At 37.0% G+C, this 20,661-nt stretch overlaps 2 protein-coding genes and 1 non-coding gene across 3 annotated transcripts; all 3 read right to left on the bottom strand.

The window, feature by feature from the left end:
• Window positions 1-3,011: 3,011 nt before the first annotated feature.
• On the bottom strand, window positions 3,012-4,694 carry LOC141696547 (uncharacterized). The gene is made up of 7 exons (XM_074500674.1): window positions 4,539-4,694; window positions 4,178-4,450; window positions 3,816-4,090; window positions 3,552-3,713; window positions 3,327-3,428; window positions 3,178-3,244; window positions 3,012-3,074 (listed from the first exon to the last, which is right to left on the bottom strand). Exons 1-7 carry the CDS (start codon window positions 4,692-4,694, stop codon window positions 3,012-3,014), a joined length of 1,098 nt encoding a protein of 365 aa, XP_074356775.1.
• A 3,272-nt stretch (window positions 4,695-7,966) lies between these two features.
• Window positions 7,967-9,811, bottom strand: LOC141696546 (uncharacterized). Its single transcript, XM_074500673.1, has one exon. It carries the CDS (start codon window positions 9,809-9,811, stop codon window positions 7,967-7,969), a length of 1,845 nt encoding a protein of 614 aa, XP_074356774.1.
• Window positions 9,812-20,341: 10,530 nt separating this feature from the next.
• On the bottom strand, window positions 20,342-20,448 carry LOC141699083 (small nucleolar RNA R71). The gene has a single exon (XR_012565570.1). It is a non-coding gene; the product is annotated as a small nucleolar RNA R71 (small nucleolar RNA).
• Window positions 20,449-20,661: the final 213 nt, after the last annotated feature.

Raw genomic sequence — 20,661 nt, 5'->3', positions numbered from 1 at the left:
GAGAACAAGATCTTAGGCAGGAGTATTGCCTATCTCAAAAAGTCCATGGATGAGGCTGTAAGGAGAAATAGAGCTATTATCATTAGAGAGGGAAAGAGCATATGTGTGATGCAAGGACATCCCAAATTCTCAATAGCTAAGAAAGAAGAAGCCAAGCAATTAAAGGCTGACAAAAGAGCACAAGCAAAGCTTGAAAAACAGCTAAAGTCAAGCCAAGTTGAAGAAATGAAAGGAATTGAAGTCAGGGGTGAAGAAAAGATTGCTAACTTAGATGAGGTTCTTGGGAGCATATTTGGTGAAAATATGGAGGAAAGAGAGGAATGGCAGAAGGGAAACAGAAGAAAGGCCAAGGCACACAGAAGGAGTGAAGATAACCCTGAAGATACCAAATCTACATCTAAACCACTACCTTCCATACCTGAACCTTTTGTTACTGATCCCTCTATAAATATCCATGGTGAACCAATCATTCCAAAAGAGGAACCTATTGATTGGGACAACATCACATTGCCTACCTTTCTAACCACTCTTCCACCACCAAAGAAACAGAAAAGAAAACCAAAATCTACACCTCCCACAACCTCTAAGAAATTCACTCAAAAACAAAAACCTAAGCCTAAGTCACCCATTTCTAAAGATGATTATGTTCACATCTGTGACATAAAAGAAATTTCAGACATTGAACTCTATCTGGATGAGCTGGAGGATGTAAGGGGAATAGCTGCCTACAGACAGTTACCAGAAAGATTAGTGTTCAGATATAAAGGAGCTGGGGAAAGAACATGGCCTCTCCACAGGATTCTAAATGAAGGCTACTCTACCTTGATCAGAGTCTTTTCAGCCATCAAAAAGGATTCTGGCTTTACCAGAACAGCCAAGACTGAAATTCTCAACAAGATTGCCAACATAAGGAAGACTTGGAGGGAACCAAATGCTTTGCCCAGAACCTTACTCATACAAGAAAGGGGAACTAAAATTCACAAATCACCTCATTGGTTGATGGAATTTAGAGATGACAAAGGAGTCAGAAGATTTTTCAGACTTGAAGACCAACTCAAGATTGCCAGCAATGAAACTCTCAAGGAAATGCAATCTAAGTTGGATATCAGTGATGAAGATGAAGCTGAATTCTTCAGAAAACTCCAACTCCAAATTGAGGGAAATGACAAAGGGCTAGGAAAGAAAACCAGGGAACAAAGAAGAAAATGATGTTTTGCTCAGGCTAGAGGAGCACCCTTGGAAATACTGTAAATCTTCAATTACCTCCTAGTACATACACTTTTGCAGCACTTTTTATATTTCTACTTAGTTTCAATTCAAATATTTGTTAAGTGTTTTGTTATCATCAAGTTAACCCTGAATTTATGCCTACAGTTCTTATAGACATAAATAGGGGGAGATTGTTAGGAATATATGTGCATTAGTTTGATGATATGTTTAACAAAACACTTAAGTAGAAATTTAGTGTCTGTAGCCTCAACGGATAAGACCACTTTGGCTATCCGTTGATGGTGTAGCTTTACTTAGAAATAAGTCTAGTATTGTAGCATATTTCAGTCTCTGTATTTAAAATTGTAATTCTTAGAAGTTGAGAGAAACTATGAGTCATGTTGACTACTAGATGATATGCAGATAGGAAGGCCAATTGTAAATATTTCATGCCTTGTAATTTTGTATAAATGAAGTGGTATCAACGGATGACTTAAAAGACCTTCAACGGATGAGAAGCTAAGCTTCAACGGATGTCTCTAAAGCTTCAACGGATAACATCCTTCAACGGATGAGAGCATCAACGGATGAAAGCTTCAACGGATAACATCCTTCAACGGATGAAGTCATCAACGGATGAAAGCTTCAACGGATGTTCTGCTAATCAGCCGTTGATAAGTGGTAGTTGTACCTACAAGCAGAGGCACGTGGGTTGACAGAGAAAACTGAGATGTGGTAGCCGAATTTCAGGATCAACAGAAAAAGCAGCCGTTCTTCTTTTGTACAAAGTTGCAATAGTCAACAAAGTACTTGAGTGAACAGGAAAAGAAGCAAGTGAAGAACTTATTTTACTATTGTAATTTTATATTGTTTTTCACTTGTACACTTGGTAATATATATGAACCAAGAAGAAGCTAGTAATTAGACAGAATTTTTCCAGAGCTGTCAAGAAATATCTTGAGAGAAAATTCATCTAGTTTGTACTAGGATGCAGCTGTGATCAACATTGTTGAACACAGATTTTCTAATATACCATCTCTGGTGGAACAACAAATCCACCAGAAAAGTTTTTAAGGTCTGTTGTGTTCTTTACATTTGTGCTTGAATATATATCTGTCTGTATTAGCTTAAAGCAATTCACACACTTGTTCTTCTTGAACACACAACTTTATAAACTGCTCAAAACTTGAAAAAGTTTTGAGATTTACATTCAACCCCCCTTCTGTAAATCTCATTGTTAGTCTTCTAGGAATAACACATACCAACTGCCATTTTACCATTCCAAAACTAACCAAACCAAAACAAACGCAAAAACAAACATACATTCATTGATTTTGCATAGATTATACCAATTACGTACATATATCCACCACCAACCAAACTTCATAATCCAAACAAACTACATAACTGCAATAGCAAGTACTAGACATCCACCATCGATCATTTACATAGTTCATCCCAAACAGAAATTTACCAACTAAAGTTCCCCCATTATATTTATCAACAAAAACCACTAGTAGCTCTTACAAATTCTTAAAATTCAGTCTACATAAAGGAGCTGCAGATTAGGCCTTTTTATAAGAAGGACTCGATATGGCTAAGAGTCTCACATCGAACCTCGTCCAGCTCAGCCTTGGCAACAGTCACCTTTCGATTCTTTTTCGACCACTGAAAAGTGTAACACACAGGAATTAGTAACAATTAATTCTACCACAAATTATATGTACACCAGTTATATCAAGAATGAATTAAGCAAAAAAATATACCTTTTTGACAAATGTCATTTCATTATCCATGGCAATTTATTTCATATACCACATAACAACATAGCCGCATTCAGTTCCACCGGGCTGTTTGGGGCATCCCTATTTAATCCAAAAAATTCAGACCAATTAATAAGTAAATTAATGCCCCTATCTAACCGAAAAAACTCTGACTAATAAGTAAATTAATGCCCCTGGTTCTTACGGTAACATATCTGATAGTCGGTGCTTTATTTCCCCTTCCGGCCTGAATATTGAACGCAATCACAGCCCTGTCATCTTAGCAGTATCAATAACACAAATTGATTGATATCTCAATAATGAAAATAATCACTCGAAATTAAATGCAAATACCTTGATATTGCTTTTTCCAACTCGGGATAGGTAGTTGAACGAGGCAGGGGATTGAGAATGAAAACCTCGCCCGCCCAAATCACAACCAATATCCAATGGCAGCTATTTTTTATAAATATTTATAATAAACAGAATTAATATCAGAATCATATCATTTTGAATTTCATGCTTATAAATAAATAAAGCGATTTATAATAAATCTGAAGACATTTTTTATGTACTTACTTGCTATTATGTGGCATAAAAAAGAGACGATCAGGATTACCCTCTTTAAATCGACTAACCAAATTATCTTCAAAATTGTTGTTCAAGGTAAACGAGACTCCGGGATCACAGAAAGCAAATTGCTCCAAATTTTCATTTTCACAAACCATGTAATGCAAGTATCTGCATTGCAAATAAAATAAAATTATAAAAAAAATAAGAATATAAATACAGAAATTATCAACAAGAAGACAAGACAATAATTAAAAAATTTATACAACTCACGCCATGTATGCAGAAATTGCTGCTTGGCCAATCATTTTAAACTCAAGCAAAGCAATTATGTTTTCATGCAAAATGAAAATTCTTTTCTCAACACCAAACACCTCCGCATCGCACGGGATTTGAATGGAGTTTCCAGTGGACTTCATGAATGTCGTTGCATGTTTATACAACAACCGAAAGCGCTTCGGAACATTTTTATTGATTACCATATTCTCAAATAAGGACTGAACCTTATGCAAATCAGTTAAAGGATCCTTCCCTTTCCTTTTACTTTTCTGAAAATATTATCAAATTTATTAAAAAAATATAGAGTTAATATAATAGTGCGAGATCCAATAAAATATAGATGTAAAAATATATACCGCGGTACCAGGGGCATCTGGGAATATGATTAAGTCACGGGGCCATGAGACGTAGGAGCCAACAGCCTGCTCTACTGTTTCAATCTCACCGACTACCGGAACAGGAATCTTGGCTTGTCCTTGGATTGACCCATCCACTGAGACACGAGCACAACCAGGCTGCATTGGCAATCCGTGAATAGATTTGTTCATGTCATCATTGTCAAACAACAAGCCAAATGCCACCTTATTTTCTATTGTGCCCACAGCCAACTCACATTTTTGTGGACCAGCCTACACACATATATATATTTAACGAGTAACTATGACGAATGCTTGAATAATGTCGAGCTAAATTAAATAAATGTGCTTGTTATTTTACCTTATTCTCTCGTGGAAAAGGATCCATTTGATCATCAACTATTTGAGCATCACAACTTGCTTTTTCCGAAACCAGAGGAGATGAAATATTTGCTTTACTGAGTAAGCCCTTCAGTTCGGCCAACTCCTGCCTTGTCTTCTCCATTTCCTTCGCCATCTCTTGTTTGGCCTTCTCCAACTCTGCATCCCTCTCACAATCCCGGGCCAACAGCTCAGCTTTGGTTATTCTACTTCTTTTTCCATTTGGTAAATTAAAGAAAATTGATGGGCTAACAAAGCCTCCAACTCCTCGAACCCTCCCCGAATGTTCGGGAGTTTGCAAGGCCGTAGTTAACACATCTTGACTCCCAGAAGGAATGAATTCCCCCTTACTTTGCAGCTCCAGTAAATTCTCCTGTCATGAGAATGTTAACATATAAATCAGAACTGAATGAACCTCCTCATAAAAATATTAAAATTAGAACTGAATTGAATTGCATTAAAAAAATTAACGTTGCTTGTTAAATACTCACAATTCTTTTCCCTATTTCAGCTAGCTCTGGATCAACCTCCTCATCATCAAGTTTTCCCTTACGAGCCTTGTGCCACATAAGAGCCCGATCAGGTTCTTCATCGAGAGCCAAGGTTCCTTTCTTTTGCTGATTAAAATCAAAAAATATTAAAACAACAATATATGTAGAATGCAACTATTTAAGTTCAATGCTTAAACAGAGGTTACCTCTTCTTCCAACAATCCAACATAACCCTTTCTAGATGTGCGGTGAGGATATTTTCGATTGTTCACCCGCTCCATTTGTTTTTCACTAAGTGACTACAACAAACATTTTAAATAATATTAACATGCTATTTTTCCTAAAATATTTGTAATACATAAAAATATCAGTTCACAACATAAATAAAACACAGATATAAACACACGATCGATCTCTTTCGCGTATACCTTCCATGTCGAGGTAGTCCTTTCAGTAACAAAATTTTTCCAAGCCTCCTTACCAACAAAAGCATACTTCACTGGAGGCTTTCGTAGTTTCTTCTTCTGTCCAAGATACGGCTTAACATAATCCCTTGTTAAATTTGCTTTAAAATTTCTCCACTTTGCTCCTGCAGACCTGATCAGCCCCTTCTGAAGTTGCTTGGGGACTTTAAATGTCTCCTGAAACCAATGTTATGCTCTACATGAGTACAAGAAAATGCAAAATTTACAATGTGCATAAGAAATTGCTTATTTATATACCTTCACATCGATCCATATTTTCTCCTTTAGTTCATCGGGTACCTTTGACCAGTTAGGATAATCAATCGGAATCATCGTCCTAGCCAACATTCCGATGTAGGACTGTAGACTGTGCCTTGCATTCCCGACTGGAACTCCATGTGCATTGCACGATACCTTTGCTTTCTTGCCCTGCGCCTTCCTCACCACCACTTTGTGCATAGCGGAAACCCCTCGGGCAGATCCATACCTTTTCTTTGTAGTTTCGGAAGTAGTGACTGTTGCCTTCGTGTCTTCCATAGAATCCACATTTTCATCTTGAGGTTCTGTTTCCGGCTCCAAGCTTTTATCCACCTCCTCATCTGACTTGTCTTGTACTTTAGATATTTGTTTTTTATTTGCCATTTATCTTTTTCAATCTGAAAATGAAACATATATTTCATTAGTCACAAGCATATATAAATAGTTATAAACAGTCATAACTAAACTAGTGAAGTATGCATACATAAACAGTTATAAACAGTCAGACACGATGACTATATGCATTCATAAACAGTCATAAACATACGAAAATTCAAATAATATCATTAGGCATAAACAATGCTAAACAGTTACAAAAAAGGAGATACATGACTGCAAATAATATTGTCACTTCTTAACCCAAGTGCCCTTAATATTTTCTCTAATATTTTTTTCAACATCTTCACCGACATCACATATAGGAATTTGGCAGCAGAATGGGGGATTTTCCATGGTTATGTCTCCTAAATCATCGTCGTTATGCACATCTTGGTAGTCTCGAGTTGTAGAGGTTAATACAACGGACCACTTGGCATCCACCGGATCTTCAATATAATAAACTTGTTTTACTTGATCCATAGACACATATTTATCTCTCTTGTGCCCTTGTCGACTTAGATCGACAAATGTGAACCCAAGATCATCCACCTTAATTCCCTTGTCATTATCTGCCCAATTACATAAAAATAACGGGGCTTTGAATGCATGCTAATCTAGCTCCCATATTTCTAAGATAACACCGTAAAATGTCAAGTCACTTTCTACAGGGTTCAAATCTTTAGCGCTAGACACTTGGACAGTTTTAGCAACTAAAGACACTCCGCTGTTTTGAACAACCCTCACACCATCTCACTCTTTTGTAAAGTATCGGACCCCGTCTACTAGATAAGCTTCGTAAGTCAAAACTGAAAATGATGGTTTTCCGGCTATCCATCTTATTATCTCTGAAACTCCTCCAGGATTCTCCTCCATTTCACTACTAACCTACACATTTTCAGAAACAAAATACTTCTAAATTCCATATTACTACAGAGCAAATAAATTAGGCACAAATGAAACTATAAAAATACTAACTTTTTCTAGAAACCAATCGGCAAAAAGGCGATTGTGCTCTCTCAAGAGCCAATGAACACTTTTCTTTTTTCCTTGATGGATTCCCTCTAGATACTCCTTATGCATTCTAACATAAATTATATAATCATTAACTAGCCAGTAAATATATAATTTATATATTAATTGAACAACCACAAAATTAATAAATTCTTACAAAATATATGGCTGTACTTCAATGTTGTTTAGAAGAACATGTAAATGAGCTTCATCCCACTCTTTTTCATCGATTGATTTCATTGTCACAACAGATAATGGACCACTTAACTTGCCTTCATCTTTACGAAGACCAGTAGTGGTGCAAGCTTGCTTGACAAACTCTTGGCAGAATTCTACTGATTCTTCTCCCAGATAGCATTCAGCTATACAGCCTTCGGGGTAATAACGGTTGCGTACGTAACTCTTCAACACCTTATTAAACCTCTCAAATGCATACATCCATCTATAAAATACCGGCCCACATAACCGTAATTCCTGAACTAAGTGCACTATGAGATGTATCATTATATCAAAAAATGATGCAGGAAAGATTTTTTCCAACTCACACAAAGTTACTATTACATCTGATTGAAATTTATCTAGTTTCGATACGTCTACAACTTTGCTGCACAAAGCATTAAAAAAGAAACACAACCTAATTATGGTGACCCTGACTTTTTTTGGAAGTACCGCACGAATTGCAATAGGAAGCAGTTGTTGGAGTAAGATGTGGCAGTCGTGGGACTTCATCCCAAACATCTTTAATTCTTCCATGGAAACACAGTTTTTAATGTTCGACGCGTGTCCATAAGGAAGTTTCATGTGCATTAACGATGACAACATTTTCTTTTTTTCTGCCTTGGACAAATTAAAAATCGAAGGGGGTAAGTAGGTTTTTTTTCTCCTTTTTGTGGAGCTAGATCAGCCCTAACCCCCATGTCAATCATGTCAAGACGAGAAGCTTCACTATCTTTAGACTTAGATTTCATATTTAGTAGTGTGCCGATCAAGCTATCACACACGTTCTTCTCGACGTGCATGACATCTAAACAATGACGGACATGGTGAAACTTCCAATATTCTAATTCGAAAAAAACCGACTTTTTCTTCCATGGACAATCAACCTTCTTTGACTTACTTACTTCCTTCCCAAACTGAAATTTAATTTTATCTTGCTGCAATAAAACCTCTTCTCCAGACAGAGGTTGACGTGCCTGCCCTAATTCTTGTTGTCCATTAAAAGCGGCCTTTTGCTTCCTATATGGATGATTCCTAGCCAAGTAACGCCGATGGCCTTGGTAACACATCTTCCTGCTATGGCTTAAATACTTGGCAACTGTATCATCAGCGCATACTGGACAACACATATAACCTTTATTAACGCATCCGGACAGATTTCCATATGCAGGAAAGTCATTTATTGTCCACAATAAAATTGCTTTTAAAGTGAAATATGACTTGGTGTATGCATCATAAACATTTGGTTCACCTTCTTCCCACAACTTCTTTAAATCATCGATTAAAGGCTGTAAATATACGTCAACGTCATTGCCAGGCTCATGTGGACCGGAAACTAAAATTGTTAGCATCATAAATTTCCTCTTCATACATAACCACGGAGGAAGATTATAAGTCACTAATACTATTGGCCAACAAGAGTATCTATTGGTTAGACCGTTAGTATGTGGGTTTATACCATCTGCAGACAACGCCAAACGAATATTTCGTGCATCACTACCGAAGGCAGGCCACCTATAGTCGATATTTCTCCAAGAAGGAGAGTCGGCTGGATGCCGCATCTTTCCGTCTTCTATTCGCTGCTTTGAGTGCCAGGTCATTAGTTCAGATGTAGAAGGAGATTTAAACATCCGTTTGAATCTTGGTATAATTGGAAAATACCACATTACTTTAGCAGGAACATTAATCCTTATTTTAGCATCCTTTCCTAACTTCCAGCGAGATAAACGACACTTAGGACACTCGGAAGCATCAATATTTACCCCCCGATACAGTATGCAATTGTTTGGACATGAGTGATATTTTATGTATTCTAGGCCCAAGTCGGATAAGGTTTTCTTGGCTTCATATGCATTAGGTGGCATCACATTGTCCTTAGGAAGGAGAGAGCCAACGGTAGACAGCAAATCGTTAAAGGCACTATCACTAATTCCGAACCTAGCTTTCCAATTGTGCAATTTTAGCATCGACTCCAACTTGGTACATTCACTACCCTCATACAAAGGCTGTTCAGCATCAGCCACAAATCTCCTAAACCGATACGACTCATTATTGTACTCACTCGAATTATATGCAGCAACACAAACATTGACTGTTTCTGATGCAAGGCCAGGGGAAGGTATCGGTGCGCGGGCAGACGTAGGTGCAGGGGCAGGCGTAGATGCAGGGGTCGGAGCATTTCTATTAACTGATGACCTACTTGCAGACCCTTGTATATGCCAAATCCAATCAAGGTACCCCAGACTAAAACCATTTTCATATAAATGTCCCCTGATAATCTTAACTGCAAATTTTTTGAAGTTAGCACATCTTTTACAGGGGAAGGGGATTCTTTTAGGATCACTAGCATTTTCCTCGGCAAATATCAAAAACTCTTCTACCCCGATTTCATAGTCAAGTGTGTCCCTATCTTTGAAAATCCAAGATTTGTCCATGCTATTCTCAAACTACCTGATTGTCAAATAACATATTAATTTACTATATACTATAGTACATTTACTACCTAGTATAATCAATATAAAATTCCTATATTCACTCATAAACCATGCTATTTACAACAACAAGCCCCAAACACAAATATATTTACAAACAACACAAACAGACATATATACAAGCACTTGTTATTACATGTAAATCTGTATTTTAACTACACATACAACTACACATGCAACAACTACACATTTCAATTTCACATGCATACATACAACTACACAAATATATACATGCAGCCCAAACATATATAAATAGATATGTAAAGAAGAATATACCTAACAAAGCAAGCTCCAAAATCCCAAAAAACACAGCAACAAACTCTAAGACTAAAATCCAACTTAATTAGCTCTGAGATTTATGATTTAATAAACCCTTAGCTACAAGATTTAGCTCCAAGAAACTCTACTCCTCACCTTAAACTTCAATGAACACACTTAACTCCTTAATCTTCGAATCTGTCACAAAAATTGAAACAAATGAGTTCTAGGTTTAGAAAGTTGAAGAAATTGAGAGATTTAATTGGAGATTCAAGGTCTAATCGGAAAGGGGGAAAGATAGTAAGCATACATTTGAGAGTTCTAGGTTTAGAGTCGAGAGAGAAAGGGGGATGAGTGAATGAGTTTTTGTTTTTGTGGAGATTATAATTTTTTATTTTTGTTTTGATTTTAATTTATTTTTAATTTTATGTTATAATGTTATTAAAGTGAATGAGTGAATAGGCGGGATAGGGAAATATACTAGGGGGGGGGGAATTTGGCTAAGGGCGCGGAGCAAAAGGGAGAAGCAGCGGGCTCTAATTTTTTAAAATTGAGCTTAGACATCGGTTATTATGTCAACCGATGTTAAAAAAAATTGGACATCGGTTTATATGTTAACTGATGTGACGTAGTTTTTAAAAGAACAACTTAGACATCATTTTACTCAAAAGCTGATGTAAACATACCAAAAAGATATCACTTTTTTTTATGTGATGTAAAAAAAGCTTTTAACATCAGTGACTTTTCTGACTGATGTCTAATGTGCGATGTCTAATGCTGATTTTCTAGTAGTGGGTACTCCTTGGATTTTCAAGAACAAAAAGGATGAAGATGGAAACATTATTAAGAATAAAGCTCGATTGGTAGCACATGGATACAATCAACAAAAATGAATCGATTATGATGAGAAATATGCTCCAGTAGCTCGTTTAGAAGCTATTCGCATTCTCATGGATTTTGCAGCTCACAAGAAGTTCAACCTTTATCAGATGGACGCAAAAAGCGCTTTTATTAATGGCTATCTCAAGGAAAAAGTCTACGTCAAGCAGCCTCCATGTTTTGTTCATTAAAATATCTTCACTATGTTTACATGCTTAAGAAATTTGTCTATAGATTGAGACAGTCCCCTCGCTGTTGGTATGAGCGTCTCAGTCAGTTTCTCGTAAAAAATAGTTTCACTCGTGTTACACTCGATCCAGCTTTATTTATTTTTCATAAACGCGATCATTTTCTATTATTTCAAGTTTATGTAGATGATATTGTGTTTATCTACTTATGAATCTTTTTGTAAGTGGTTTTCTGATTGCATGCATAAAAAATTTGATATGAGTTTAATAGGCGAACTTCAGTATTTTCTTGGTTTGCAAATAAATCAATTTGCTACAGGAATTTTTATTCACCAAGGCAAATACATCAATGATCTACTCAAAACATTTTCTCTTGAACATGTTACTCCTAAGGTTACACCTATGAGTACCTCTATTAAGCTCACTAAATATGAACAAGGTACACCTGTAGATGTCACTAAATTTCGAGGTATGATCGGATCACTTTTATATTTAACTGCCTCTCATCCAGACATTATGTTTAGTGTATGTTTGTGTGCTCGTTTTCAGTCTTAACCTAGGGAATCTCATTTGAATGTCGTTAAACGTATTTTTAAATATTTGAAAGGTACAAGTAACTTGGGATTGTTTTATCTAAGCTCCTCTTCCATTGATTTAATTAGCTTTTCAGATGCTGACTATGTAGGGTCACAATTGATAGAAAGAGAACTAGTGGTGCTTGTAAATTTTTTGGAGATTGTTTAGTTGCATGGCATAGTAAAAAGCAAACATCTGTAGCTCTCTCTAGTGCTGAAGGTGAATATATATCAGCTGGTAGTTGTTGTGCTAAGATATTATGGATGCAACAAACTTTGCAGGATTTTGGTATTTCTTACTATAATATTTCTATTTATTGTGATAATACCTCTGCAATCAATATCTCTAAAAATCCTGTCATGCATTCTCGTACTAAACATATTGGTGTTTGTCACCATTTTCTATGAGATAATGTTTCTAAAGGTAATATTGAGCTTATTTATACATATATTGAGAAACAACGTGCAGAAATATTTACTAAACCCTTGGCTAAAGACCGTATTTATTTAATGCGTCGTGAACTTGGTATGTGTTCCTTGTGATTCTTAATATGTTTTTATTATTTGTATTAATTCCATGCATTAATGTCTGTTTGTTTTATTTTTTTAATTTTATTTGTTTCTTTTTGTTCGGGAGTAGCACTATTTTTTTAATTTTATTTATTGTTTCCTTAGTTTCCGTATTTTTAACAGAGTTGCATGCATATAGATTGAGTACATATTTTGCTGACTTATCACTTCATCTTCACCTCATTTCTCGTGCATGTTTGTTGGTTTTCTTATTCATCCTATCTTTTTGTGATAACTCTTCACTTATAACTGTATTTCTATTCAACTCCTATCTCTTCAACTTCTCTTCTTTAAATACACATCTTCATTTCTTTTCTTCTCTTTTCATATTCTCTAATCCCCAAATCTCTCAATACCCAATCTCTCCATACCCTAATTCTTTTCTTATTTGTTACAATGCCTCGCCAAAACACACACAATACCCATTCTCGATCGGCTGCTCCAAGGCCATCGAATGCTCCTGCCTCTGGCTCGAAATGTCATCGTGTTTCCAAGGTGGATTCCGAAGTCTCCAGTCATGCTTCGCATGAATCATCTCCCGTACATGCAACCCCTGGATCGTCAAAATCTTTTTCTAAGAAGATCTTGAAGGAACGTTTATGTGATGTTGGTCTCCTTAATCGAGTTGGTGTGGTCAATTTATTTAAAGCGCAAGGATATGAATCGCTACTGTCTCCGTCAGATGTTATATACCCGGATTTGGTCCGAGAGTTTTATGCTAATTTTCGATTGTTGAATGATGATATGGTGTTCTCGGAGGTTCGTGGTACTCCGATAGTGTTCAAACCCGATATGCTAGATCACACTGGTGAGCTTTCAGACAAAGGTGTGTGCCCGTATACCACTCATCAGGCATGTATGGGTGTTCCAGGTCTTCAATATGAAGAACAAGTCAAAAAAATTATTGGTGAGAACTTTATTAACGTGTCCATCAAAACCTCGGTATCAGACTTAACTCCTCTTTCTTTTCTTCTTTTAAATTGTTTCATACAAATAATTTTCCTAGGAAAGGTGGTAAAGATCGAGTCACTTTTCAAGATTCTATTTTGTTGTCGGTGTTTATTCAAAAAGTTTCTTGTGACATAGCTTCGTTGGTCATTAGGAAAATGATTCATTATTCGACTCATGAGTCCATGTATTTGCCGTACCCAGCCTTGTTGACCAAGACTTTTACTTATTTTTGTGTTTCTTTTTAATCTGTTAAGATTGAAAAATTGAGTACTTTTTTGATATGTATGTCTTGTCTTCCAATGATCTTGTGGTCACTGATTCTAATGACCTTGTTTTTTATGATGCTCACCGTACGTTCGGTGGTTTTCCTAAGTCTCCAAATTATGCCTTCGAACCAAATGATCAGAACAATTCCACTATCCTTAACTCTTTGTTAGCCAAGTTAAATGAAAACTCTGCTACCCTAGCTTCTTTAAACCAGCATTTTGTCTCAGTTGTGTCTTTAGGTTCTCTTACTTCTCAGGTCAGTATGATGAGGGCTTCTTATAAGTTGTTCAATAAACATGTCTGCCAGTCTCTGGATACCATAAATTCTAAGCTTAATATTCTGTATGCACATGATAAGAGGTTGGCAAAGACTGTGGATTTTGAGTTTGGCAGTTTGCAAGAGGGCATGTGTTCCACTTCTAAGGCTTGGGAGAAAGAATTTGTTAAGCTATTCTTTCAATATGGTTCTGAGACCAAGTTTTTATCCCAACAGCTATCAACCATCCAGGATAAGTCCAGGATGTATTGGCACTGGAAGAAAGATTGGATTGGCGACTGTACTTTGGAAGAAATCACGACACCGCTCCCTCTCCCTGCAATTCCTCCTCCATCAGTTTTTCGGATGACCCGAGAGGAATACAAGATCAAGATCTTAGAATGGATGCATGAATGTGATGGTACAACCCCGGACATAGATGACTTTGACAAGCTATTTTCAGAATATGGGAAGGCACCAGTCTATCCCCAAGACAAGAACAAGGAGAAGGGAAAAGCTCGAGTCGATGTATCCGACTCTGAATGAAGACCCTTTTATGGTGATGAAGGGGGATAAATGCGTATGTCTCTTTTCAAAATTTTTAGATAAGACTATTTCTTTTGTTTGATGATGATTAAGACTATGGTTTTTTATGATGGTTTTTATTAATGATGTTTATGGATTGGGATTAACCCTGGTTTAATGGTTTTTTTTAATTATCTCAGACGGCATTGGTTTAATACGTTGTTCTGATTATTTTATCCTTGTTCATATTATCACTGTCTCTTTTAGTGTCTCATTTGATGCATCTGTCTCAATTATGAACCGTTGCATAATTATACTGTGACTACTGTTGATCTCTTTAACATGACTTAAAATGTTTTTGATAGGGGAGCTTTTGTTCTCTTTGTCATCATCATAAAAGGGGGAGAATTTTAATATATATAGGGTTCTGATGATATGATTTCATAAAAACTATCGAGAATAAAGCAGATTTCTTTCCGAGACATTGCAGTATATCCAGACAGATTGGATGCATAGAGTTGTTAGGATTATTAGGAGATTATGTATTCTAGTTTGACTGGGTTTCACTCTCCTAACTTTACTCAAACAAACTCAATTTGATAAACCTATTTGAACTATTCAAACCATATCTTATACAAAGGTTTATCTCTCAACAAACTAACATATTATCTTCATAAATTTGTTCAAACGTTTTAAACAACTCTGCTGAACAAACTTATCCTTATCCCTAGTTTGAAAAACAAAGTAGTTAGGTTACATTTCTGTATATATACAACTCATTGTTTCAGATTACCGACTAATGCTTGGATGCTCTATCTTTATTCATTCTAAAAAATCATTCTTATTTTATACACGTTGAATACCCAGTCGAACAAGATTATAGTTTGAGTTGTAAGTTCATATTCATTTGATTATACGTGTATTCATGACAACTTGTTCCGGGTTATGGCAAGGATTTGATTTCAGAGGATTATCCAAGGTAGCCAGTGGGCTAGGTGATAACAGTAGTGCTAGGTAGCAAGTGTGCTAAGGGAAAGGGTTCTTTCGTGGCTATCCGTTTGTAATCAAAGAAAAGATTATAAGTTCTTTTATTAAAGTTGATATAATATATTCTCTATGCTAGTTGGCATATGGACTTGAATGTAGGCCATAGACCAAGAGTAGGGGATGAACCAAGTGAAAACATCTGGGCGTTTTGCATTGTTTAATTTCCCTATTACTGTATTTACATTTCAGTAATTTATATTCTGCAGTTTAATTGAGACTGTCTCATAGTCTGCGTCATTCATAAAAGGTCTGTCCCATTTATAAAAGAGACTGCCCCATTTGTCTTATCAGTTTGAATATCGAATATATAGATTGTATCTTTGAATTTCACTGGTCCGGCTGGTTCTGGGGTCGAACCGGCTGCAAATTCATTTGAACCGGGCCTGGTTCATGCTCAACCGCAGATTGTGGATCAGGTCAAGTAAAATGCAATGACGCTGAAGCTTCACCGCCTGCTACACTAGCTGAGTTCACACTTAGAACGGGTAGTGGGCAGTCAAGACTTTTATGTTGTCATCTTGGTTGATGGATACAATGTGGCAATTATTGTCGAAGCGAGTGGTGATAACTCCGATCTGTACCCGGGCTTCTCTCCTCCTCTATCCGGACTCAACTTCTATCTGGACTCAACTTCTATCCGGACTCAACTTCCATTTTACACAGATAAGGGTGAATGAGTGGTTAAGCTATGAGGGGGGATCCTAAAAAATAGAGCCGGAGGGGGGTGGCGTCCTCGAGGCACCTCCGGTGTGAGAATGAGATAGGGTTTTGGAGAAGAAAGGTAAGATAAGAATTATACATATGAGAGTGGTGTGTGTATAGGCGTGTAGGTGAATAGAAAATTAGTAACCCCCAAAATGCCTTTTTGTTAGCCTTTTATAGGCTTCCCATTAGGGTCTGGGGGTTGGTACCTTAAATCTGGACCGTTGGTGCGTGCTGGATAGGGGAACGCGTGGATGTTTGTGAGGGGCCAACGTGTCTCCAAATCCGAACCATTGGAAGGTTCCAGATCCCTGAACCTGGATGGTAAGGATGATGCCACGTGTCCGGGTTTGTTACTTTATCACGTTCTGGGTCCTGGCCTTCTATTAATGGGCCTTTTCCTGGGCCTAAACTAATATGGGCTATCATTTACCTCCCACTCCCTTATGTGGGTTTCCCGGATGGGGAGTAGATTTATGTTTTTTGTGTAGTCCTTTGATTTGTACCCAGGGTGGGGTTCCATGAACTACTTAGAAGAAAAACTTAGGTTTTTCTTTATTTTGTAGCCCTTAAATCCGGGGTCTTATGAATATGAGATACCGGGTTGACTTGGTTAGTCTTTGATTTGTATACAAGGTGGGGTTCCTTGAACTTATTTTAGAAGAAAAACTTAGGTTTTTTTTAATTTGTAGCCCCGAACTCCGAGATCTTATGAATATGAGATACCGTGGTTGACTTGGTTAGTCTTTGATTTGTGTACAAGGTGGGATTCCTTGAACTTATTTTAGAAGAAAAACTTGGGTTTTTCTTAGATTTATAGCCCTTTAACTCCGGGGTCTTATGAATATGAGATACCGGGGTTGACTTGGTTACTCTTTGATTTGGTGTACAAGGTGGGGTTCCTTGAACTTATTTTAGAAGTAAAATGTGGAATTTTTATGATAAGGATGAATACGAACATGATGTCCTTAATTTGACTGGACTCTGAAAAAGTTATAGCGCAAAACTCGGGGTGTCATGAATCTGTTGGAATTCGAATAGGTTTCATAAATGTATATATATATGTGTATATGTTTCAGTGTGAGAGACGTTTGCTTTTTCCCCCTTTCCTCTGAAAAGGCGTGCCTTGAAATATTTATTGGTTTGTAATTATTAAAAATGACAGTGTACAAAAATTAACTGCATCAGTTTCATATTTTCCAAGTCCAATGGTCATGGGCCACATGTCACTCATGTCCCTTGCCTCTTCACTGTCTTCTTATCCCTATAAATACCCTATTCTCTTCTTACTTTTTTTACGCAAACACAACGGGAGCATATACCAGCGATTTTATTGGAGATTTTTGAAGCTTTTCTACTCGAAGCCTCTATATTTTCTCCTGTTTCTTTGTAAGTCCACTCTACTTTTGCTTTTCTCTTCGTTTTCATCTTGCATGTCGTATATTTGTTTGAAGTAGCATAAATATTCTCTACTTTTTTATTTCGATTTTGTTCCACTTTTGGGTTCTTGAATTCGTGTTTGTGTGACTGTAAAGCTATTTTGTGTTTCGATAGTGTTTCTGTGTTTTAATTTGCATGGTGAATGTTTGGTTTTGTTAGATTTTGGTGCCAAAAGCTTGTTTTTTCTGGGAAATTTGGTTAAATTCGGGGTGATACAAGAGTGTTCTTAGTATATATGTTTGTGGCTGTATTGTGTATGTATGCGTTGTAGATCTCCTTTTTACCATTGAATTTCATAAAATATGTTTATGAGTTTCTTCTATTTTTCTATTTTTGTGTTTTTGGGTTCGGGTGTGGCATTGACTCCGGGTACTAAATATATGTAGTATATGCAAAGTAGGAGATTTAAACAACTTGCTAACCTTATGAAGCATAATTTGGACAGACCCGAATTTATAGGTGACATAGAATCCGACTCCTCTTCTTCTTCCAGTGAGTCTATAGAAATGCCTCCTCGTGCTGAGTGACTGGTCCGTGTTCAAGCTGAGACCTTAGTTTTAGGCCCCAGGGGTACATTATCAAATGAGGGTGGATCGTGGGAGGATGTTGATCACTATTTCGTACAATATAGGAGGGATCCCCGACCTTTGGGTTTTTATACCGTGATTTGTATGGGGTGTATGGGGGCGGAGAGATTAGATGATAGAGGGTCTTATTGGATAGGTTGTTTTTAATGCCTCAGGGACGAGGTACTATTAAGTGGCATTTATATCCACTTAGAACGCTTTATAAAGACTCGAATTGGTGTTTTGTACTAAAGTTGTTTGTGTTTTTGTAGGGTTTTGCATTTCAGGGCATAGATGAAGGAAGGAGGAGATTTAGCATTGTTTTGGTACTAAATTGGTGTTAGGAAGGTGCCTCGGATGATTGCTCATTGTTCGCCATCAAAAACCAGCTAATAAACAGAAGTCATAAGTTTTTTTCCAAAAGGTCAGCGCGCCCGCGCCAGTTTAGCAGAAGTACAGCGCGCCCGCGCTGGGATAGCGCGTGCCCGCACCAGGTCGAATTCTGGGAATCCTGATTCAAGTAGAAGATTGATTTCCTGGACTTCTCTTCTGATTAGGCTGCTATATAATGACTCTTTAAAGACGTTATTCATAACGAAGACTAAGGAGAAGACGGCGAGAAGACCTAGGAGCACAAATACAACGAAGGAGAAGAAAAGCTTGTTTTTACTTGTGATTCTTTGATTGAGTTGTAACCTTGGATGCTTATTTTCTTGTTTATTGAACTTATTACTCTTGTGATTGTACTTTGATTATTATTCAGTTTTATGAAGACTTAGTTTGTTATACCATGCTTTCATCGGAACTAATGGTGATGATGAGTTCGGTTATGGGCTAATCGTTATCGTGGGGTTCTAGCGGATTTACTTATGGATTTCAATAGTTAATTTATTTCGATATCTTAGTGTGTGGTGATTGTATGATATCCTAGTATTGGTTGTGCTTATTCGTCTTATTAGCGTCGCGAACTTATAAGATAGCGTGTTAATCTCTATTGAAGCGAAAGTGAATATAGGGGTTTAGAACTTGCCATGCTAGCATAGGTTCATGTATTTGTTATGCATGATTCATAGGTAATTTTAACCATCTTACCTGCCCTATGTAATCACGATAGATAACTTGCGCATTAAACTGTTATGTTGTCAAATTCTATAGACATATAGGGTCTCAATATAATTGGTGTCTATTCAGCTTCTATCTCTTTTGTGGATGTCTGGTAGTAGGGTATTCGTGCAACGAAAGTTGACATTTACTAACTTCGTGTTATCTGATTAGTTGTCATCACCATTGCATGCTAAGGTTAAGATCAATGACTTTGAATGAAGTAGTAATGAAGTTAGAATCCCATGTTTATCTCGTATAAGTAATTCAACCTTAATTCTCTTAGTTAATTGTAGTTATAAACAATCTCAACTTATTATCATCTTAGCATTGAATAATAATCATACCATTGTTGCATAAGTGCATAAATTGAACTTAACCTAAACCAGTCTCTGTGGGAATGATCTAGAAAGAATTCTATATTACTTGCGAACGCGTATATTTGCGTGTAAAATTAGCGCGTGTTTTCGTCCTAACAAGTTTTTGGTTTATGTGCTCCGCTGACGGGGACTCGTGGTTTATTTTTAGTTTATGTGCTTGACATCAGTGGTCGTTAAACTTCACTGACTCAGATATTTTACTTACTTGTTTGCTTGTTGCTTTTTCAGGTACTCTAGAGAGCGTGTATGCTAACGCGTTCTCGATTTTGAAAAAAAACACTGGATAAAGCGGAGGAAGTAGTAGAATAAGTTTTTGTTGAGGAGAAGGTAGAAGAAGAAGTCTTAGTTGAGAAAGTTTAAGAAGAAGCTCTTATTGCAATGGGAGAACCAGAAGCAAATCTGAAATCTTTGATGGATTACTCTCAACCGAAGATTAATGATATTCAGTCTAGCATGGTCAGACCAGCCATCGCGGCTAATACTTTTGAGATCAAGGTTGGCACGATTCAGATGGTGCATAACTCAGTCCAGTTTGGGGGTTCTCCAGCGGAAGATCCTAACATGTATATTAGAGATTTCATTGAGATCTGTGACACTTTCAAATTCAATAATGCTTCTAAAGATGCTATAAAACTAAGGCTTTTCCCATTCTCTCTGAGGGATAAAGCTAAGTGTTGGTTGCATTCTCTATCACCAGGCTCTATCACCAAAAGGGAAGATCTTGCTCAGAGGTTTCCTACTAAATTCTTCCCTCAGGCGAAGACAGCTGCAATCAGAAACACTCTTACTCAATTTGCGCAGCAATTAGGAGAGTCTTTATGTGAAGCTTAGGATCGTTATAAGGAGATGCTTCGAAAGTTTCCTCATTATGGGATGCCTGACTGGATGATTATCAACTGCTTTTATAATGGCTTGGGAGCATAGTCGAGACTCATGCTTGATGTAGCATCAAGGGGAGCCTTATGGGCTAAGACCTATGATGAAGCTTATGAGTTGATTGAATGGATGGTTGCTAATGAATACCAAAACCCTTCTCAGTGATTACCTCAAGGAAAGGTAGCAGGAATTCTGGAGGTAGATGCAGCTAC

This window comes from Apium graveolens, chromosome 11, assembly GCF_009905375.1.
Source record: "Apium graveolens cultivar Ventura chromosome 11, ASM990537v1, whole genome shotgun sequence".
In the NCBI taxonomy this organism is placed as follows: domain Eukaryota; kingdom Viridiplantae; phylum Streptophyta; class Magnoliopsida; order Apiales; family Apiaceae; genus Apium; species Apium graveolens.
Note: the sequence above shows the minus strand (reverse complement) of the source record. Positions and strands in the feature narration are given on the sequence as shown.

Coding starts and splice junctions, on each gene's coding strand:
- LOC141696547 (XM_074500674.1), bottom strand. CDS start 4,694: ATGGCGAAGGAAATGGAGAAGACAAGGCAGGAGTTGGCCGAACTGAAG. Junction 4,091..4,177: donor CAGATGCCCCTGGTACCGCG/GTATATATTTTT, acceptor TAATATTTTCAG/AAAAGTAAAAGGAAAGGGAA. Junction 3,714..3,815: donor GCAATTTCTGCATACATGGC/GTGAGTTGTATA, acceptor TTTGCAATGCAG/ATACTTGCATTACATGGTTT.
- LOC141696546 (XM_074500673.1), bottom strand. CDS start 9,811: ATGGACAAATCTTGGATTTTCAAAGATAGGGACACACTTGACTATGAA.